General features: G+C 40.6%; 1 protein-coding gene across 1 annotated transcript in view; it reads right to left on the bottom strand.

Annotated features, from left to right (window-relative positions):
- Positions 1–22,844, bottom strand: part of PPFIBP2 (PPFIA binding protein 2) — a 94,704-nt gene that overhangs the window by 23,420 nt on the left and 48,440 nt on the right. Inside the window, exons 4-8 of the mRNA XM_059473645.1 lie at positions 18,618–18,707; positions 14,538–14,651; positions 6,616–6,747; positions 1,578–1,754; positions 76–168 (exon numbers count right to left, since the gene is read on the bottom strand). Of these exons, the coding sequence (XP_059329628.1) occupies positions 76–168; positions 1,578–1,754; positions 6,616–6,747; positions 14,538–14,651; positions 18,618–18,707 (606 nt within the window). The remainder of the gene's footprint in view (positions 1–75; positions 169–1,577; positions 1,755–6,615; positions 6,748–14,537; positions 14,652–18,617; positions 18,708–22,844) is intronic.

The following is a 22,844-nucleotide window of genomic DNA, read 5'->3' as shown; positions in this document are numbered from 1 at the left end:
TTGATGAGAAATGGAGCATATCCCCTCCCAGCTGATACATGCCTGTCATTGGAAAATGCCAGGGATTGTGCTTACTTTGGTTGCTTTCAATTTCCACTCATACTGATTTCTTTCGTTTTCCAGTTCTTCCACTTTAATTTTGAGGTGTCTGAGTTCCTGTAACAAACCCTGCAGAGGAAGAAGGAAATTAAAGGCAAGGTTTTTCTGGCAGATATTATTTTTTCCCAATCCTGAGTTACAGATCATGCATGAACCACACAGTATTCAACATTGAACTGCCACACTAAAAACTGTGACCTGCTCTAGGAAGCTGTCCCTTAAATGTCACTTCTCCCAGTCCTTGATAGAATTGTATCTTACTCACTAAAGAACAATATTATTAAAATCTTGATGGAGCTCTAACAAGACAAAATGTCTTAAAATGAACTGAGGAAAGGAACAGTTTGGAGGAGTAACCCAATTTTAGACTCCTGTGCAGTACATACATTAAGCACCACACTAACATCTTGGATTACATGAAGATTTATTTGGAATGACTTCTAGATTTGATTCTTAGATTATTTCTCTAACCTAAAGCCTGTAGTTCCAATAGTCCATTAAGCAGGTCTGCACAAAAACAAGCCCAGAAACAACAGCACTATTTTCAAAATATGTGTAACACATAGAATGGTTATTTTTATAATATAAACCTATGAGAGAAATTACTGAAAAACTCCCTCAAAATACAAGAAGATTACTTATGAGTTCTGGGCATGCAAATTTTAACCAAAGAAATGTGGCAACAACCTGATTTGAAATCAAGTATTAAAATGTTTCTTTCTAGGTGTACTAGCATCATTCCACCTTCAGTGATATGAAGCCATTTATGCAAAGTACCTTTTGTTTTGCCATGTGACACATTTTTCATCAAACACAACCAGGATCTGCTATGTAAATTCTGGTACCTGCTAATGGCAGGGAATAAACAAAACTGCGATGGATTTTCTATTTTAAAAGTACCAGCAGATGATTTTTTATTATGTCTCTTTTAATTAGAAAACGAAAGGGTACATACCAGAGAATCTTAGCTGAGATTATTTGATACCTGTGTTAAGCTTTTAAGATACCCAGGAATCAATAATCTGTGTTCACAGGATTGGTTAGGCCACACCATCAAGCACAGCTGGGGTGGCATCATCATGAGGAAAAGCAGCAAACTACAAACCATGCCAGCATGCTGCACAAAATCAGACAAATCTCAACCCCTAAATCCAAAAAAACCCACACCACACCAGCACTGCAGACTTACAAGTGAAATGGAAACTGTGAAAAATCTGAAAGGGGTTTTACAGATTTCTGTGCTTTAGCAGATCAATGGTGACCAAATTTGTCCCAGTAATTGGGGTGGAGAGCCTGGGGTGAGATTTATTTTTTTTTTTTTCTGGTCATTTTTTAATGGCACTCTCACTCTTTGCTAATGAAAGCCACAAAGATTAATGCCAAAACATTCCCAAGGCAGCTCTGGTTAGTGGAATTTAGTTTCTGCAGGAGGGAGAAGAGGCAATACAGAGGCTTCTGCCAAGGGGAGCTTCTCGTACTTCACACCGAGAGCAATTCTTCTGGCCCAGGGGCTCTACTGATCTTGCACCACTTTGAGCACCATTAGGGGTCAAGTCTTTCCTATCTTGAGACTTTCTTTCTTGGATCCTACTATTAATTTCCAGCTGCAGTCTACACATCTGCTCCTGTAGGTCACTGATCAGGTTCACTACTGACTGAAAACAGGGGAGGAAAGGGAGAAAAAAAAAAAGACAAAAAAAATACAGGTGAGAAAAAAAAATGATGCAAAGAATATGTTTCTACAGTTGCAGCACAAAGAAATATGTGAAGCACATCAAAGGCAAACTAAAAAAAGACAGATTATGTGTTTCCTTTCTGATAAATTTGATGTAAATGAGTATAAACCTGGAATATTGCACAAAGCCACAGTTTACATGGAACAGAATCTACATTCCAGACTAATTCATGATTCTGACTCTGAAGTTAAGATCAGAAACTTTTTTTGGAAAGTTTCACAGATCATTTGGAACACATTATAATATGCTGGCTCAGAGGTACACTTTTGCTGAAATGGGACTTGATTGCATTAATTTACCCTTCTAAATCCCCCAGTAGGAAGAAACTGCAAAGTGCTCAGATGGGGCCATAGCCTGCTCTTTGATAATTTATACACAGAATAATAATATACCAGCAAAGTAATTCTGTTTCCAGGTCTAGCACGAGGCAGAAAAATAATTCCATTACCTCTCTCTCTATCTGGGCAGGATCTTGAGTTGGGGGAGTTAAGCAATAGAATCAGGAGAAATCAGGAGAATAACACAGAAGAAAAAGTAATTATTTGAAAGTGCACCAGTCTGCTGGTCAGCTTCTTGGATTTGTGTGTATCAGTGATACACACACACAAAAATCCAGCTTAGAAAGCAAACCAAAGTATGAAAATCTATGTGATATTTCACCTAAATTCCCCAACTCTGTAGCAAATAGCACTGAGAATTTTTTCAGGCATCATGAGTCTGAAGTGCCTTTCTCTTAGCTTTCATGGACACTAGTAACATAAGTTTTGTGGTTTCTCAATCTTCTCAGATGGAACAAATTTGAGGAGCTTAATCCATCTTCCAAAGGAGAGAAAAAGATTTCAACGGACAGAACAACAGATGACGTGGCAAATAATTTTTTTTATTATTTTCTTTATCAGAGTTGCCAGCAATCCTCCTGTAACCTCAACTCTGCAGTAAAATCAGGAGTCTTAGAGCTAGGGAACAGCAAGGACAGGGCAGTAATAGCATCCACAGTCAACTTTAAACATCCACAAAGATTCACCTAACTCATACAAAAGAGTTCCACACATTTGAGTATTTCCTAGCTCACTTTAAGATGAAATTCAGAAAAGCCCCATTACATACATTTTACTTTATCCATATTATGCTCTATCAGGGTCATAATGTCTGATGCTCATCCTCTTTCACCCAGCAAACTTTTAATGGACATAAATGAGCATTAGGTTTGTTTTTTGTTTTTTACCATCCTCTCCACAATCAGGTACCTCCCAGAGCAGCACCAGCTGGGGATGGGGACTGGCAGGACACACACATCCAAATCCCTTGTTCTCTTCACAGACAAAAGCAAGGCACAATTATTCCCAAAGATTTCTGAGATTCACATTCTCTGAACCTCAGAAAAAGAGAAAACACAATTCCTATCACTCACTGTACCTGTGCTGTACCAAAGTAGAATGCAATATAGAGATTGTTTGTCCAAAGTGAAGATGTTTTGCTTCCTCAGGGCCAACTCTGTGTGTGTGTGTCAGCTGAGAGTCACAAGGTTCAGTACAGAGTGAGCAGTTGTGTGCAGAGTGAATGCTTAACAGATTCAGTTTAGATAAGATGTATAGAGAATAGTATAATAAAGTCATTAATTAACCTTCTAGTATCCATAGAGTCCTCCTCATCATTCTCTCCCTGTTGGAGTCGCCTTTGATTTGCAATAGAAACCCTTATCCCAGGGGAACTCCAGCTGTGACTTCCCAATTGTTTCAGTTTCAAGGTAGAACAGGCCTTTTTGAGTTGCTTTCCCAGCATGAACATCCATCAACACTAACTACACCACCTTGATTCAGATGAGACAGCACACCAGGCTCCCCAGAGGGAGTCAGTGCCTCACTGACTCAGGTTTCTTTGGAATTGCAAGTAGCTTTGCACTAGATATTTAATTCAGAAGCTGCAAGAGCCACAAAATACTTGCCAGCAGCTTACAGCCAAACCCAAAGACTTATCCCATGCTACAAAAGGAAGAAGCAGGACAGACAGAAAGTCTTTTCTGTCCACGTTCAGGTAGAGCAGACATTTGGGCAGCCACAAATCTTATGGCAATGCTGCTTCCTCATACCTTGGTCCATTAAGAAAAACACATTTTCAAAATTTCTGAGGCTTCTCAGGTAAGAGAAAAGCCACACAACCCCTTCAGGTGAGAGTCCAGAAACCTTCACAGCATTACTGTGTCAAAAGTAGGACTTTATTCCCCAGAAAAGGAATTATAGTGACAAAGCCAGGAGTGAGATAGTTCATGTACAAGCAGCTATTCTCCTGGCCCACCTGTAATATATACCTAAATAAATGGCACTTTATATTTAGTATGTACTTTTGAAGAGCCAGAGACAAGTGGCATTCAGTGTGAAATCAATACCTGTGAGAGGAGGCTAGAGATGCTTGATGAACTCTTTGCTGCTCAGTAAAACCAAACCTAAATGACAGCTGCACAAGATAAAGTGAAACCAATCTTACACATTAAAACTCACACACATTTGGATGGATGTCTTCATTTGCTTTCTTTCCTCCCAGCCCAACCAGAAAAATAATTCTATAGATAAATTCTACTTGACTGGAAACAGCTGCTGTGAAATAAGCCGACACAAAATTAGAAGAGAGAGAAAACATGGTTCAGCTGAATGATCCTGCAATGCCACATTTAATTTAAAACTTTTAAAGCCCCATTATTATATTTAGAAATATCAGGGTCAGCCAGGAAGTATCTGAACAAGCTATTTAAAATGGTTTAACTACCAGATGCCAAAACCAAGAGCAAACAACAGGTAGAGTGTTTTTGTCAAAGTGGTTTCTTCATTAGTTAGGCAGTGGAGGCAAAGAGTACAGGAAAACACTCAAAATATGACCAAATTTAAGCAGCTGTAATCTAATAATGTAAAGAACATTAATAAATTTCATTCTGATGTTTGAAATCGTGTCTGTATTGAAAAATTAGTATAATTTACAGGAAAAGGAGCAGAAATAGGGTTAAAGCATTAGAATTCAACTAAGCATCTAATTTGATTGAAAGCAACTTGTGATGAATGGGATTAAGGCTTATTCAGGAGAATCTGAAATAAATACACAAGTAACTCAACCAGCAAACCAAAAATGCTGTTTGTGTCCCACACCTTTCCTTACTTTGCACACACAAAGGTTTGCAACTTTCAACATGCCAGAAACCCAATCACACTTTGGGGTAGTAAATAATTCAGCCCACACTCCACACAAGGATTCTCAACTTTTCCATCAGATTAGAATCCTTTTTTCCATCTCAGCAGGAACGTGTCCTATCACTTTGCACCACCAAAGGCATCCAGGCTGCTGGAGCTCACCTTTCCCACCCAAGGGGGCACACACCTCACTGCAGCAGCAGAATTGCACAGCTCACAGCACCAGACCTCCCAGACACTCAAAAAATCCTGACCATAAAAATGCACCCAAAAATCCTGACCATAAAAATGCACCCAAAAATCTTTGCTGCTTTCCAAGAGCCAGGCTGGCTCTGCAATAATTTAGGCATCCTCAGCCCTGTATTCTACATTCCTGGGAGGCACTGGGAGGCTGCCATCTGTAGCTGCTCAGACCTGCTCAGATTTTCAGGTAGCTTGAGCGTGCTCAGGCCTTCTCTGTACACAAGGCATTGGCAATTATGTCTGAAAGAGCACCAGGAGGGCCACAGGTGGTAAAAACAGCAGCTGGTGCCTCTCTGGCTTGAAAGCTCTGCCCAAAATTGCTCTCTTTCTGTTATCTTTGAATCTCTAAAGAAAACTTCAGAGAATAAATAAGTTGAAAGAAAACACACCCCAAACTAGCTACGTCACTGCAGGCAAAGTACTGATGCATAGTAATCAAGTTATCACCTATTCCACTAGCAGAGTTGTGGAGAGCAAACAGTTCCTAATGCTGCCTGGAATTCAAATCCTCCTAAGTCAATGTGGAACAAAGTTTGGTGTGTTTTTTTTTTTTTTTTTTTTTTTGTTTTTCCAGTCAGCAATGTGTAAATCTCAGACTCAGCAATCCTTCCTTTCCAGGCAGTCCTCTCCTGCTGGCTGGTCCTCTTACAGGACCACTGAGTCGAGCAACACATTTGTATGAATTTCTCTCTTCCATGATTGCTTTCCTCCTCAGCTCCCACCTGCTGCTCACCACCATGATATGGATGTTGCTCAGATGAATTTCCTGTTTTATATTCTCTTTCTTAACCAATATAGCAAAACCCAAAGCTCCTTTGATGTCCAGAGCTCTCCACATCTGAAAGGGAGTAAGGGCTGAAATTGCCTCCAGCCCATGATATATTTTTGTCCTATTTATTATGCAGCCACAAGGGGAGAGACACATTTGAGGCAAATGCCCTCCCAAGTGCCACAAATACATTAAAATCCCTGATCTCAGTGCTTGTGACACCTCTGACACTACTGAGCTGACAGTCTTTTCTGCCACAAAAATGATGGAAGGGCTGGCACAGCCATGTCAGTGCAGCTCCCAGTGAAAGGAACGGGTTAAGTGAACACCCACTGCAATAAATGCTTCTGGAAAGGAGTCTTGCCTTGATGAAAGCCAAACAGCAACCTCTGAAGTATAATGAGAGAGAGGAAAAGAAACCGCATCCTGAAAATGCATAATCCTGAATTCATGGGATCTGTGACACAGGCTGTGCTGCAGGCATGGGAAATCCCAATCCCTGCTGATTTCAGCCCAAAAGCTCAGGTGTGTGACAACACACCACAGACATGGAAAAAAAAATATCAAACAACTAATCAACGAAACTCACCTCAGCTTTGTTCTGTTTCTCTTCATATTCACTCTGCTCCTTTTCCATACCAACCAACTTAATCTTCAGGTCTGAAACTTCAGCCATCAGATCTAATTTCTGAGTCTCGAGCGATGTGCGACTTAGCAGCTCCTGAAAGCAAAGCAGAAAGGTTTCCCCAGTTATTTCTGTGAGCACTGACAGACTGCCGTGTGTTTTATTGGCAGGCCCATATTAAACCCTCAGTTTGAACCTCAGTGTGTTTCTCAAGTGCTGCAGTTATTTTCATCTAAACGTTCTGTGTTAATCACCAAACCACCGTGTCCCACTCCTTATTTCAGGCAAATGTGTGGCAAAGTTAATCCCTGGGCTAGACATGAGATCAAAAACAATACTGAGGCTGAACAAACCCAAACCTATAATGGCACATTACAAAAGAGCTGACGTCTTCCTGAATCACTCATCAGCCAAAGTTATGCCTCAGGATTACCTTGTAGACCTTCCTGTCAAGTGTTATCCAATAAAGGATGGACTGCAGAATGAGCACCTTAACCCAAACTGAGTAGCAAATGCAAGCAATACCTCTACACCAATAAATAGCAACTCACACCATGTAGCACCTGATGGCTTTTGAGGGCTGCCCAGTGTGGAAGGAACGGCAGTGAAAGAAATGTCCCAGGTGGAGTCTAAAAGGCAGTGTCCAAACTAAGAAACACTGTAAAGGAGAAATAACTGCTCGTGGCTTTTGCTTGTGTGCCCCAAGTTTGTTTTGCAGATTGCAGAGTACGCATGCTTTGGATGGAGTCGTATCAGTGTGTTTGGAGAACGGTCAACATTCACACCTTCACTGAATGTTTCATTTCTCAGGAAAGCCAAGGCATGAAACCACCCAAAATTTAACAGTGTATTACATACATCAAATGCCTCTGTCACCTCTGTTTTCAAAAATAAAAAAGTCCCATCAGGAGTTTAAGCCTTATTGAAAAATTCACGATTCATTTCCCAAGCTTGAAATAATTTTTAACAAAAGAATGTAGGCTTCCAAATGGTTAAAAGATTTTTTGATAATTCATAAATCTCATTAGTGTGTTGATCACATGAATCACACTGAGGAGTCACAGCACACTGTGCTTTGATTTACATGGCAGCAATTTAACTGAAGTTGCCACAGTTAATCTGTACTGATGTTATTGAGGGATCAGAAATCACCACGTCCAGCAGCCTTTTCTCATCTCTTCCTCTGCCCCAAACTGCACAGTACATTGTAGGCCATGGCTTAGAGAAACCACAAAGGTTATTTCAAAGATTACAGAGTCAAGGTTCATTTCAAAATCTGCTCTACATGTAAGTTATTTTAGTCTGGTGGGGAATATTGCACAAATTAAAAATAGTACTAAACTTGCATCTGTATTGCAACACCAATTATCTAAGCCACTCACTATTCCCAATGCCATGCCCATTCCTGCTGACATTGCCAATGATATTTGTGGATGGATGGGAAAATAAACGGAAATGTAGCCTTGTGGTTTTGCCTTTTTTCTTTTTTTTGTCTTCTCCGAATGAAATAAATCAAGCCCTAATCAGGAAAAGATATTGCACGGACTTTTTTAAATTGAAAAACTCTAAGAGACAGTCACTTTATGAAATTCCAGGAGGAGCTGCTTTCTACACAGGTGATTACAAATTACAATTGTAATTACAAATAACTCCTCTGTCTTCCAGAAAAACACGAATTTGCAGGAGTTTCAGAGGCACATCTCAGTCCATACTGGAACAGGCTCTGCACAGCTGTTAAGACAGCAGACTGCTGCAGGTTAAGGCGGAGTTAAAAATGGGAGCTTTGATATGAAATAAAGCCACTGAACATCAGAAAGAAGAGCAGGATGAGGCAACCCTGGCCCCAGAGACAGACTCTATACACTCTTGAGCTAAAACAACATTTAGAATTTTTTTGGACACTGACACGGCGCTCCATGATATGGGAGGAATATTTCTTAATAAGGCAAGGAGCCGCAGCATCCCTCTAGGGATTTTAAACAAAAGATCTGTCCTTTGAGTGCACCATCTGGCATTACTTCTTATTTTTCCTACAGACCCCTAAATTACCCTCAGTTATGCAGTGGAGAGCAACCCACACTCGCACTCCTCTCATCCCAAGTTCAGGAGCTCTGCGTGAACGTGGAGGCACTACCTGCTCCAAGCAAGCACTAAAGCAGCTGCTTGGGTTTGCTTTGCTTTTAATCAGCTCAAACACAATTTTACAATTCGCGCTGAAGCCGGGGAATCAGATTCTCAGCTGGAGTAAACTGGCTTTAATCTCGTGACTTAAAACAGGCAAAGCAGCTAACTATCCTAGTTTGTTTTCAATGGAGCTCCACTGATTTAAAACAGCTGACAATTGCTCTTGCATCCAGAGGACCTAACTTGTGCTTTGAAAGCAAGTGCCGTTTAAAGTAAATGTCTCCTCTCGAAACGGGAACATCTGGAAGCAATTATTCTCATCTTCAAGCAGATGCTCACAGTGAACAGCTCATTAAGAATGTGAACCATTTTGTTACAGAGAAATTATAGTGTATTTCAGCGGTATGATGCAACTTGAATTCAGCCAGAATAAATATGCAATTGTAAGAAAAGAAAATACAAATTTATGTTATTGGTTTGAAAGCAAAAAGAAAATATAAGGCAGGCAAAATGATAATTTAGGCTGCAGCAGCTTTAGGAGGATCTTAGCTGAAAAATAGAACAGACATAGAACATATACTAGGGAGTCTTCTTTAGAAACAAGATATTTGTGTTTAGTTTTCAAATGTACTAAACATTATACAATGTAAGTGTAATTTTTCTTCTTAAAGATCTTTTTCTAAACTAAACTTTTAACTTTAAAAATTGAGGAGGCATGCAGAAGTGGTGATATATGTGTACCAGACAGATCAAAGAGTAGCAAACTATTTCCAAACACAACACACTTTTAAAAACTCACTGTATACTACTAAAGTACTTAATCAACCTTTCCAATATTCCCAATGAAGCTGTAGCCAGTGCTGCATATCTCACTCTCACATTTAGTTGTCTTGGAAATACACAATTCTTATAAAGCAGTTTATAAAATGTAACACGACAGAAATAGCTTGACAAGAAGACACTATAATTTTTCAGGCTCTCAGCTGCAAGTACAGAACATTCCAGGATATTTAGCTCTCCACAAAACTGAGGAAACAGGCATGCCATACACTGATTGAGAAACCATAAGTAAGATTTTAGTCAAGTGAGGAGAGGAAAGAAAACACCTCTAAGATCCCATTTTGCTATTGCACACCCTACAAACAACATTTGAAGAAAACCTTACTTTTCACCCTTATTAAAAACCTTCAGACAGACAGACAGACAGACAGACAGACAGACAGACCAATCTACCTACCTGGGAAGCCAAACGCAGCCAGGAGCCCCCCTAATGAGGGCTGCACTTCTCCAGAGCTGTGTGTCAGCTGTGGCAGAAATAAGATATTTGCTTAGCTGGAAGCACAGCTGAGAGCGATGTACGTGTGCAATCACCATGAAATGGTGCAAGGCAGCAGCAGGCAGGGAATTACAGCCCTCCAATTCATCATTTGCCCATTATATGGTTAAGGCAGGGAGAGGACAGAGCTTCCCATAGCCCTGCCAACTTGACCAGCCCTTGGATCTGCTCTCCCTTGGATCCTGCCCACGTTAACTCCAAAAGAGCAAAGTGGAGTGCTCACCTGGAGAGATAAAGCTGCACAGCTTGAGAGCATGCTCTGAAAACCTCAGAGCTCAACCAGAGCAGCACAGAGCACACTTCAAAATCTGAAACACTAAGCCAGCTGCTGGCAAGAAGCTCCTGCATGCTATAAACAAGTGCTGAAATTCATCTAAGATCAGATAACTCAGGCAACTGAAAGTTGAAGGAATGGTCTTTGCCAGCCAGCAAAGTTCCTGAGGAGCAAACAGATACACGCCAGATTTATACCCTGCAAGCAAGGCAGGATTCTGGCTCCCCTGAGCATGAGACAGCTGCAGAACCAGAGCAGGTACACACTGAACAGGGCTGGATTCAAGTTCCTGCTCTGACACAGCTCCTCCCTGCATACTTTTAATCCAGTTTTTTAAAAAGGTTCTCCACTGTCTGGCACACCTTCCTCTGGCCCTTGCACCCAGACAGGAGTGGGCCATAAACTGACACAAGAACAGAGATCCACTCTTGTTTACACCCAAGCATTTCAGGTTTTATGTGTATTTTTTCATAAGGCACAAAGAATCCTAAAACCAAATCCTTTGTACTTTTCAAGAGAATTCACTTGATTGAAGACACAATCGTGCTCACACAACAAAACTCTCCAACAAGAGTCCCCTAGAATGTGTCAGGAATTATTTGGAAGGCAAAAGGACATGGTCAGACCACATCTAGGATTTGGGATTTGGTTCAGGTCAGGTACAGGAAAGACTCTGCCCCTCAGACCAGAATTGTCCTTTATAGAGCAAAAATTACTTCTGTTTCCAACTCTACAACACGTTGATAGGACATTCCCCCAAGGCTCTCTCTCTTCTCCAAAAAAAAGAAAAAAACTATTCTTTCTTAAAATTGACTGGAAGAAAGTACTTAGTAATGCCACAAAGTAACTTACAACAAGACACACACAAATTTGAGCAAGACATTGCTCAAATTTGCTGTAACTTTACAATTTAAAGCAGCTGATATACTGGAAATGGGCTGTCACAGCATAAATTGTTTTCCTAGGATAATTCTAGGAAGTTTTTTTTAAATTTTACTTCTAGACATCTCCTTTACAATGTGCCAAGGGGAAAGGCAGGTAGATGTTCACACAGGCCAGCCTTTCCATATCCTTCACACATTCAGCAGCGGCACAGACACCCCACTGGGAGATAATTCCATGAAATTAAACTTGTGCCTTGCTGCCAGCCGTGTTCCAGAACATTTTCTGTTACCAAAGATGACCTTGTTTCTTGGCCCAAACCTGAATTACACTTCAGGACTGAATTAAGGTTTTGCCATTGACTTTCATGAGTTTTGAAAAGGCCTGATTTGTTTTCTTGAAGGAAGAAAACCCAGACACCTTTAAGGTGGAAAAACACTTTTCTTCATTACGACCTGTGGTGGAAAAAGTGTCCTTACAAAAGTGAAACACTGAGTTTGATGCTTTAAGCATCACATTATCTGTGCACACCAGGGCATCTCTGCCACACACAGGATCCTCTCAGTGAGGACAAAGCACATCTCTCCATTGCCCTTCTGCCACACCTGGACCTTTCCTGTGAGCTGTTTGGCTCAGCCATCACAAAAACAGCCCCTTCCTCCCAAACCCCAGGCCAGATTTCTCCCAGTCATGGAGGAGAAGGTTTGCTGTGCACGGCAGGCTCAAATCAGTGGCAGGAGCAGCACGGTCAGGAGGAGGGAGAAGGATGAAAGGAGAATCTTTCCTCCCTTCTCCTCTGCTGCTGCTACTCCACATTCAAGATACCCACCCAAAATGCTGAACAGCCACTTCATGTTATTTGTGTAACTTTTATTCCAGTTGCTGTTTCAGAAGTGGTTCCATGATCGCTTTGTAGCAGGGTTCAAAACAACGGGGCATAAATCATAAGCCAGAAGGATTTTTTTGCCAGTAACCCCACCCTGACAAGTCTCTGCTAGCACAGATTCAGCAAAAACTACTTTGCAGGGTGGCATTAGATACCCTTTCTGCTGTGGAACTTCCAGATACCATCATTAGGTTATCTTAAAGTTTATAGGTTTTTTTATTGAAGCATTTTTTTTTGCACAGAATTAATTATGAGTCACTCTTCTTATAGTTCTTGAAATTAAAAAGACAGGGCTTTATCTTTATTGTTCCATTTTCCACTCAGAGGAAGCAGCTGACTTAAGTTCACAAAGGAAAAATCAGTGGAGTTCAAATATATTGTAAATAAGGAAGCAGAACCATGAAATAAATCTGAATTTAGACTACACTGCCTCTCAAGAGGGTAACAGAAAGCATTCTGAAAAGCAGGACACCAGCAGCAGCTGCTGGCTGAGAAGATCTGAACCCAAATCTCCCTAAAATCTGACTAATTAATCTATTGAAACTCCTGAAACCACACACTCGCTCTACTTTTGACAAATTATCTGCAGAAACATCCACTGGCCACATATCTGACATGGATGTCATGATCACCACATCATCAGGTTATTCTCTTCTGCCCAAATCTCAGCTCAAACCCCACTGAGGATAATCTTTTCAACAAAAGATGGAATGGAGAAGTGAATGGAGAAGAGAACCTTCAAAATAAATTATATTAAAAAGGATCCTCTGCTGAGACATTGAATGTACAACTTCTCTGACTGCTGAGAGATCCCACTTGGGTTTTCCAAATCCCACTGTCTACTGGGAGAAACAACAACTCCAGCTGCTCAAAAGTTATCCCAAAATTTAGATTTAAGGTTTATTTTAGGCATATCTGGAGATTCTCTGACTTCTTTAGCTTTGGTACAGCCTTTTGCAGTTTATCACTTTAGGATCAGCTTTGTAAGCGATTTGTGCATGTGCCTGAGGCCAGACAAGCAGATGCAAACATTTTCACTGAAATGGCAATGTTCCTGCAGCATTATATTCTAATTTCAGACACCTCAGTGTGCTGGTAAATAAGGCTTTAAGTTCACAGTTTCCTCAGAAGACTATCTGGGCAAAACATTTTAAATCAGAGAAAGAACAAGCAGTTTTAGCAGAAGTCACAGAACAATGATCCAGCTTTAGACTGGAACAGGGAGCTTCTGCACTCTGTTGGGAATGCCTTCCTGGAGACTGAAAACAGATTTTCATAACTTAAATAATCACTGTTCTTTGAGTTCTAGAAAATACATGCACTCACTGCATTTTTAAAGCTGTCCCCTCAGAATACAACCTTGCCCAGCTGGAAGCACTTTGGACTGTGTGAGATGGAAGGTTTTTTCAAGAAGCTCAGAGAATTATAATTTAAAATGTTTAGAATACAATTTTATCGTATAGAAACTGCTGCTGTTTACATACCTATACACAAGGATCCTTATCATCATTCAAAGCTATGATTAGCTCATAAAAAGCTTGTGTATATCACATGGACTAAAACAGCAAATTTATAACACACAATATTTGTGTGGGGAGAAAAACGAAGCTCATAGAGAACAGTATCTATCCTAAAAATTTCTGGCATAGATTTTTGAGGCTTATTTACAGTTTCAAATTAATTTTTGGTATCTATGTACTGCATTAGCAATGCATAATTTGCATCTACAACAACAGAAAATTGCACAGGGAAAGAACTTCGGCATCAATAGACCTGCAAGTTCTGTAAGGCATTTAATTTATCATTTGCTCTGCTCCCTCATCAAAGGACATCAAAGAGCACAAATTAAATCACATGGCCTGAAACTGTTGATTCAAATAAAGAAAAAATGTCCTTATATATTGATTTTCTCATCTCAAACTAAGGGGAAAGCTCCAAAGTTTAGCAGAAATGGTTATAGAGCAGAAGTTGATACAGAAATTCATTCCAAATTGCTGCTTGTTCAACTTCAAAGCCATAGAAAACAGAAGGCATTTAAATAAAACCTCTTAATTCTAGAACTCCTACATGTATTAGATACATTTAACCTGTCTAACCAGTTACTCAGCCATGTCCAAATAAGCACAGCTCAAATAAGACACAATAGTTTCATTTTACATGCTGCCACGTACAGCATTATGCAACCAGCCAGTAAAACTTTTCTGCAACAGGAAAACAAAGAAACATTTCTAGGAGGGGAGAGCGCAAAGCAGGAGGAGAACAATGAAAAAAGCGTTTTTTCCTTCCCTGTTTTATCCTGTTGCCAAAGGCAGTCACACATGCAGAGAAGCTGACCATGTGTGCTCACCTGACCTCTGGAGAAGGTCTGCAATCCAGATTTTTACCTGTTGGAGCATTTCTTCTGTAGCATTCAGCTTCAACTGGTGCCCCTCCAGACAGATTTCTAAGTCCCGGATTTTCTCTCCTTGAGCTTCCACCTGGTCTGTGAGAACACTCACCTGCAATTTGAGAGGAGAAGCACAGTGCTACCGAACTGACTGGAAATAAGCTTCAATTACCTTATGCATATAACATCCAAACGCACGTTTTGACAAGAAGTTCCCTTTTAAAGCCCTCAAATGCTTTAATATTCTTGTGCACTGCAGCAACCTGCTCTACCAAGAGAGAAGTTTTGCAGTCTTACCTCTATTTCACTCCAACCCCGCCCTCTCATCTCCCCTCCCCTGCAACTGTTTTGTTTTGATATAAAAAAAGAAAGGGCATTTCAAGGAGAGGTGGAATGCTACCTATAGGTAGCCTGGGTCCCTTCATGCAAAACTCTGGAGAACTGGAAAGGAGCAAGCAAGAGCAGAGCACACTGGAAATGTTTTATGTGGTTTTGGAGAGTGCATCGCCATTTCTGGTTCTGCTGGCATTTCACTCCCTAAAACAGATAAATAGGAAAACTGTTCCTTCCCAACCCAACCAATTACTTTCCTTCTTTGTTCTTTACAAGAACAAAACTTTATTGATAGAGTACCTATCAATAAAGAGTTGTGAAGCTATGAAGAATGCAATGAGTGAAAGGAAATTTTTAGCTGTGGCAAAGTTCTATTCCAACAAAGAATCCCAGGCTTTGGCAAGCCAAAACATGAAAGCAAAAGCAGGGAGACACGGACAATGAACCCCAACAAAAGAAACAATAAGCAATCCTGGTAAAGGAGCTGTGGGTATGGTGGTACAGAGAAGTGAGTGTGCAATAAAAAAAAGCCCAGCAGCTGAACCCAAATCTTGCAAAGCAAAAAAAAAAACCTGCACCCAGGCTAATGTTAGAAAGATATGGAAAAATCTCAGGGATAAATCTTAATGTTATGGAGACTATACACTCTGTATATTCATTGTGATTATTTATTTATAAAAAAGCCTTGATTATTCTAGAAAAATATTATCTAAAACAAACAAAGGAGCCTAAGGTGTTTAAACTCCATTTTGAAGAAAATGCATTAATAAAAACTTATATCTGCTCTCACATCTGACCCTGTAACACCTTTATTAATAAAACAAAACAAAAATGTACAGTATGTGGAAGTGACACTTTTAAGATATATCCACTACACAGCATATCTAAAACCCAATGAACAATTGAGTTCACTTCAGGGAAGCTGCAAAGGGAGATGTCTGTCTTTCTTTTACCTGCTGACACAATGCCAAGCATGCCTGGGAAAAAAAAAATCACAGAAAAAAGAAAGAAAAGGAAAAGACTATTATTTTTTCTATTAAAGGAGTTATCTGTAGCTTAGGGTACAGCTGAGCTCAGGATGAGAGGTGATAGGAAGGAGTGGGTGGAGGCAGATGGCAGGGGGACACATCCAAGCTGGGGCAGGAGAACTCCCTCTGAGGAGATCTTTTGCTCATCTACTTTGTTTTGTTCCCATGAAATGAAGGATGATACACAAAAATCCCCATGTGAGGCCAGAAGGCATGAAGAGACAAACTGAATTCTCTGCTTCAGTGTGATGCAAGTTCCAGAGAAAGAAAACCAGCTTTACTTAGAGCTTCAGGTTAGGTTTAAATACCATTGTAACATGGAAAGAAAGCTCTGGATGTTAAATGTGACCTGCAAAGCAATTTAGTGAAAGCTTAGCAGTTTTGGAAGCATGTGTTGAGTGTTCCAGCAGCTGGGCTGAGAGGCACATCAGCCACTTGGAGCTCATATTTTCCCCTCTTTCCAGGATCATATCTGCCAGGCTCTTCAAGGAACCCAGAACAAAATCCCAGTTTATGCTAAGCTGGCAATTCCATCTTGCCTTAGGAGTCTTGCAACATCTGCAAGACTCGGCCTGCAGGCAATATATTTTCTGTAAAAGTGAGGGGCATCGAGCACTTAGCTAAAAATGGAGCGTTAGGAAGGTTTGAAAGTCTGAGGCCAGGCTGGAGTGCTCCCAGCCTCATATTCCCTCCAGATCACGAAATTTCAAGGAAATGAAAGGAAATGAAAGGAAAGTAAATTTCAAGGAAAGGAAATTTCAAGGAAAGGAAAAAGGAAATTTCAAGGAAAGGAAAAAGCAAAGGAAAAAGGAAAGGAAAAAGGAAAGGAAAGGAAAGAGGAAAGAGGAAAGGAAAGAGGAAAGGAAAAAGGAAAGGAAAGGAAAAAGGAAAGGAGAAAGGAAAAAGGAAAGGAGAAAGGAAAAAGGAAAGGAGAAAGGAAAGGAGAAAGGAAAAAGGAAAGGAGAAAGGAAAGGAGAAAGGAAAAAGGAAAGGAGAAAGGGAAATTTCAAGGAAATTTCAAGGGAAGGGAAGGGAAGGGAAGGAAAAAGGAAAGGAAAAAGGAAAGGAAAAAGGAAAATGCATAAATAATGTTTGATGGGGTTTGGAAGGGGGGTATTGTTTGGGGTTTGATGGGGGGTGGAAGTGATGGGAGTAAAATGCAAGAGAGACATTTTCTAGTTCTGATTTTAGTCAATTCCTTCAAAGAAAAACTCTAGGCAGGTCCCAAAAGGTGTCATAAACCCCTGTGCTTTGTGCATTGGGCTGGCTACTCCCCTGGGTACCTGTTTGTGTGGATAAAGAAATGGTTCCTGAAAACCTGCAGGACAAAGAGAAGAGAAGCAGAGCCTGGGACAGTCGGCAGGGTCCTGTCAGCACTGGGCCTGTCAGACCCACAAAAGCTGATGCACAGATCACAGGACTGCCCAGAAATGTGGGGAACAAAGGAGACCCTCACAGGGGCACCAGGCCCACCCTCAGCTCTGGATGGAACACCTGGATGTGGTCCCCTCACTGTCCCTCCACTCGTGAGCTGACCATGCATCCAAAACATGAATGTGCAGTGTGAGAAGCTGTTTGCTTTTACTAATGGAATCAAATTTTTAGTGTTAACAACCACTTGATTAATAAATGGTGTTCTAAATAAAAAGATATTCTAATAAATGTCAGTTGTAAAGAGAATTTGTAGCACACACCTAAATTCCAACCAGAAGATTGTTTTTCAGTCAGGTGGGTATTTTTCCCCTAAATTTGGTAATAGCAATTTAGTTTAACAGCAATGGAGAAAAAAAAAATCCTACCAAGCCAAAGCTTGTGTCTCAAAGCATTTATTGTTTATTTAACAACAGCAGTGAGGTTTCTGCTCAGTAAATGAACACAAGTGTGAGCAGAACATACAGGACAAGACATGTTTACAGAAACTTGTGACTGAAAGCAGGGAGAACACCTACCCAACACACTTCAACTTTGTTTGATATAAATATAACGTGCTTATAATATGCATTTGAAAGCATGAAGGGAAAGGATGTGCAAAGACCATTTAAATTATCTCCAGCTTCAGGTTTTTAAAAAGCATGGAATGTACAGTTCAGTACCAGCAAAAATACACAGAAAAATAATTTGCTTTGAAGTTGTGCAACATGTGTTTTCTCAGGGGGAGAACTTACATGGGACACAGGATCTGATTGAAAAAAGGCTTGGTAAACTGAGAAACAGGAAACCTGGAAGAGCTTAGGCATGCATTTTACTGTCAAATTTTCTCTGTCCCTGTTCCCTCCCCCTTAAGCTTTTAGAAGATGTAAACAATTTTGGTGCAGCATATAAACAGGAAAAAAATGCCAATTCCATCTACCTACCTTTTAATGATCTTCTGCTTCATTTAAAAAAACAGTGGCATACAGAACCTAGAAAATTGGCACAAGCTAGCAAACCTAGAATGAGAACCACCATCCCAGCTGTAGCCTGGGACAGAATTATTTTTAATCCCTTTGCCACTCCCCCCCACTTTTACTGCTTTTACACCCCTCTCCTCTACCAGGTTACCCCCACCATGGAATCATTTAGAGGGATTATACAGATTACAAATTAATTCCTGGTTAAATATCAGCTACATTTGGTGAGCTGCTAACATTTGTTTGACAGAAAATATTCTGCCACTTCCGCTTTTATGTGCTGGATATCAATTATGCAGACAAAATTCTTCTCTCTTTTGGACATACCTGAAGGATGAGGGACTCTTTATCACCTTCTAATCGTGCCAGCCTTTCTTGATAAGTTTCATTATTGGATGAATGATGGTTCACCTGTGACTGGGAGGGAAAAAAAAGTGCTGTGAGAATTTTTACAGTTAAAGTTTCAAGAAACAATTAATAAAAGTTTTGTATATTATAAGCAGTATAAGCAGTTCTTACAAGACAAAAAAAAATGAAAAAATGTGTGCATAGATCAGAACTGTTTATTTCATGTGTATTAAGCCTGTAATGTACATTAAAAAATAATGTACATTAAGAATGTACCTTTTTTAAGCTGTATTCTGAATACTCTCTCATTTACAGCATTCAAAAGTGGTAAATGAATATGACTGGTATTTTCTAGAAAATTGTAGTTTCAATGGAAAATACCATCTTACCAAAACAAAACCCATTTAATTTGAAATATCTATTCTCCACAGTAATGAATCTTGTATTTATTGTCAAGTGGTAAAAATTGCTATAGGTGTATTATTCCTAGAAATGACTGAAAGAAAATTACAAGTTTTTTGTTGGCAACTAAAAATTTATTTAAAGGATCAAATTCTTATCAGGAGCTACTTTAGCCACCCAATTACTTAGGGACTTCTAAAAGGCTCTAGGGAGCAAAACCTTTTAAAATATGGCCTGTCCTTAACTATTATACCCCATTTCCCATGAATTTTATTACTTCACATAGAAACGCCACCATTAAAAAAAAATATCTGTGGATTTCTTTAAGTTTAGAAGAGTCTCCTCAGTTCATCCTGCAACATTGTGGGAAAGGAGCTGCTTGCTCAGAGCATCAAAAGCAACCTGAGCTCCCAGAAGTTGATTTCCCAGCTCCACTGCAGGCACTGCATTTCTGCCAGGGAACTCAACACTCAGCCTGGATTTTCAGCTCACACAGGAATCCAAGGAGCTCCCCTCCACTGCAGCTGACTGCTCATTTATAGTTTCTTGCACAATGGCACCAATACAATTATAATCCTTCTCCCCAGATGCCTTTTTTTTTTTCAACTCAACATTTTCAACAGATTTTTTTTTTAATTAAATATATTTATAGCTTCTTAATCTATACTGAGGCCAACAGGCCCAAACATAAAACAAAAGCTGAAAATAAACATGGTGCTAGTTAAATCAAATCAAGAAACCAAATTTTTATCCTATCAAAAGATGCTTTTCAAGCCATAAAGTGCTGAACTAGATATAAGTGTGGCAATGAATACAAGTGTGGCACCTTTGTAAGCTGAGAGAAACCAAGCACCCTTGTCTCTGATTATTTGAAAGAAATTGAGAAGATCACTATGGCACCAACACACAGGGGCTGAAAGATGTCTGAAGACATCTTCTGGTTCACTATTCCGTCCTAGGGCTAATGAATATTTGGAATATTCTTGTTTTGTCTTCTTCTAAAGACACCCAGGGATGGAACTCACAGCTCCTCCATCTACTTCCTCCCTACCCATCATGAGAGCATTTTTCTTTGTGATCAATCTGATCACATCAGATCATCTCTTCAACTTCATGGTTATCATACCACCATAAACTAAAATATAGGTCCTTCCATTCACTTCAGAGGTTTTTGATATATATGAAGATTATCTCTACATCTCTAATTAGCAGGTCCCTCTTCATGCTGTGAAAGAAAATATGAGTTTTTCTGTCTTTTCCTCAGAGATTAATTTTTCAAGATTCATTTTGTTGCTTTCTTTTTGTTCCTCTTCAGTGACTATTTCCCAACTTCTTCTGAAATTAAAGGCTTAAGAGGAGACACAGGACTCCAGCTGAAACTGGCTTGAGTGGCAAAACCTTTTCACAGACTCCTGGGCCATATTTATTTCCATATTAAACATACAGTAAAATTCATATATTTTCAGCCTAGGACCTATAACTTCCAGATCCTTTTAAAATGCTTTTATTTAGCTGCCAGCCCATTCTTCATTCTGCTTTTACTCTTTGTTTCTGCTTAAATGTATAACTTTGAGCAAGTCTGTGCTGACTTGCATTCTATTTTTTATACTCTTTTCCCGTGCATCTGGCTCTTATGTTTTAACCATAGCTGCAAGGCCCTTAACTAGAATCACCTCTAAATTCAATAATCTTGGTCTTTTGTGCCTGTTTAAGGGGCCAACAGGGACACCGAAAACAGAATGTGCAGGTGCTCACTCCACACCTCACTTACCAGCACTCATCATCAAAAGAGGAACGTGTAAACTCTACTCAAAATATACTTTTGTCACAAGGTTTTGACCAAGTTTTAGGGATCAAGACCTCACAGAAGTGGCTCTAAATATGCAGGTGTGAGGTCAGCCAGAAAGGCCTCAGATAAGCACAGGAAGGTACAGTAGACAGAAAAATGACCTGCTAAATAAAAGTGTCTGATTGATGTACAACAGTTGTTTGAGCCTCGGTGATTCTTTGTGGCACGTATAAAGACAAGATAAAACAGTGTAACATGAACCAAGGCCATCTGTGGATGGCTGGGGAGCATTCTGCAGTTGTGAGAGCCAGGACTGAGAGGAAACTGAGCAAGATGTCACATGTAGCAGCAGAAAATAAATACAGGACCCACAGCACAAAAAACACGAGACCACAGCTTGCTCTAAGAGCTCCCAAACAATAAATGAACACTGGTCATGTGGTCACACAGGTCTAAAAGGCTGAATTTGCAGGATTTCCTATAAAGTTGTTACTTCAGAAGATCTAGTATTACTGACCGAACTGTTGCATGGGCTAGACAAATTATAAGGCAAATATGTTAACTATGCCTCCTCCAATGAAAGAATGAGAGAGATTGCACAAAACACATAAAAAAGTTTATGATAACAAAGTAGAAGGGGAGATATGCTAAGGCAAGGTAGCTAAAAATATGCTGATGGCAGTATTACTGCAGATAAAAAATCAGCTGCATGCCATAAATACTTTGCCTACAGGAATCATAGAATTCTTAAGACTGCAAAAGAGTTTTAAGATTATCAAGTCCAAGCAGCGCCACCACCATTTTCACCATAAAACAATGTCCTCAAGTACCACATCTACACATTTTTTAAACTCTTCCAGCAATGGTGTCTCCGACATTTCCCTGGGCAGTCTGTCCCCATGTTCTACAACCCTTTTTGTGATGAAATTTTTCCTAGCATCCAATCTGAACCTCTCATGGCACTATTTCAGCCATTTCTCTCATCCCATCCCTGGTTGCCTGGGAGGAGAGGCTGATCCCCACCTGGCTCCACCCTCCTGTCAGGCACTTCCAGAGAGTGACAAAGTCATCCCTGAGCCTCCTTTGCTGCAGGCTGAACATCCCCAGCTCCCTCAACTGCTTCTCACAGGGCTTTTACCCTCCAGACCCTCCCAGCTCCACTGCAGCCCCTCAATGTCCTTCCAGAACTGAGGGGCCCAGAGCTGGGCACAGCACTCGAGGCCTGGCCTCAGCAGTGCCCAGCACAGGGGACAGCCACTGCCCTGGCCTGCTGGGGACAATATTTCAGGTGCCATTGGCCTGCTGGGACAATATTTCTGTGTTGTTGGCCTGCTGGGGACAATATTTCAGGTGCCATTGGCCCTCTTGGCCCCCTGGGCACAGCTGGCTCATGTTCAGTCCTTCTCAGCCAGTACCCCCAGGTCCTTTTGTCTTCCCAGCCATTCTGTCCCCAGCCTGTAGTGCTCCACAGGGTTGTTGTGAGCCAAGGACAGCATCCAGAACCTGGCCTCGTTGAATCTCACACCATTGGCCTCGGCCCATCTCTCCAGCCTGTTCAGATCCCTCTGCGGGGCCTTCCTGCCCTCCGGCAGATCAACACTCCTCAGTGCTATCTTTGTCCTTACTGTGTGTGCACTCCATCCCCCATCTAGATCATCAATAAAGGCACCAAACAGGGCTGGGTCCAACACTGATCCCTGGGGAACACCCCTGGTGACAGTCCTCAGCTGGATATGGCACTATCCACCACCACTCTGTGCCAGGACATCCCACTGAAGTGTGGTTTTACCCACTGAAGAGTGACCTGTCCCAGCCATGGGAAGCCAGGAGCTGCGAAGAATTTCTTGGAGCACCTGTATTACAGTCTTCTCAGAAATTCTGTATTTTGGATATACTTTACTGCCCATCAGATGGCAAGAGATATTAACCTAAAAAGTTTCCAGGAACAATTCCAAATCAGCTGTAACTTCCAGTTCTAGAGAAAGAAAAGAAAAAGAAAGCTTTCCTTTTTTTTT

Source organism: Ammospiza nelsoni, chromosome 6 (genome assembly GCF_027579445.1).
Source record: "Ammospiza nelsoni isolate bAmmNel1 chromosome 6, bAmmNel1.pri, whole genome shotgun sequence".
NCBI lineage: Eukaryota > Metazoa > Chordata > Aves > Passeriformes > Passerellidae > Ammospiza > Ammospiza nelsoni.
Note: the sequence above shows the minus strand (reverse complement) of the source record. Positions and strands in the feature narration are given on the sequence as shown.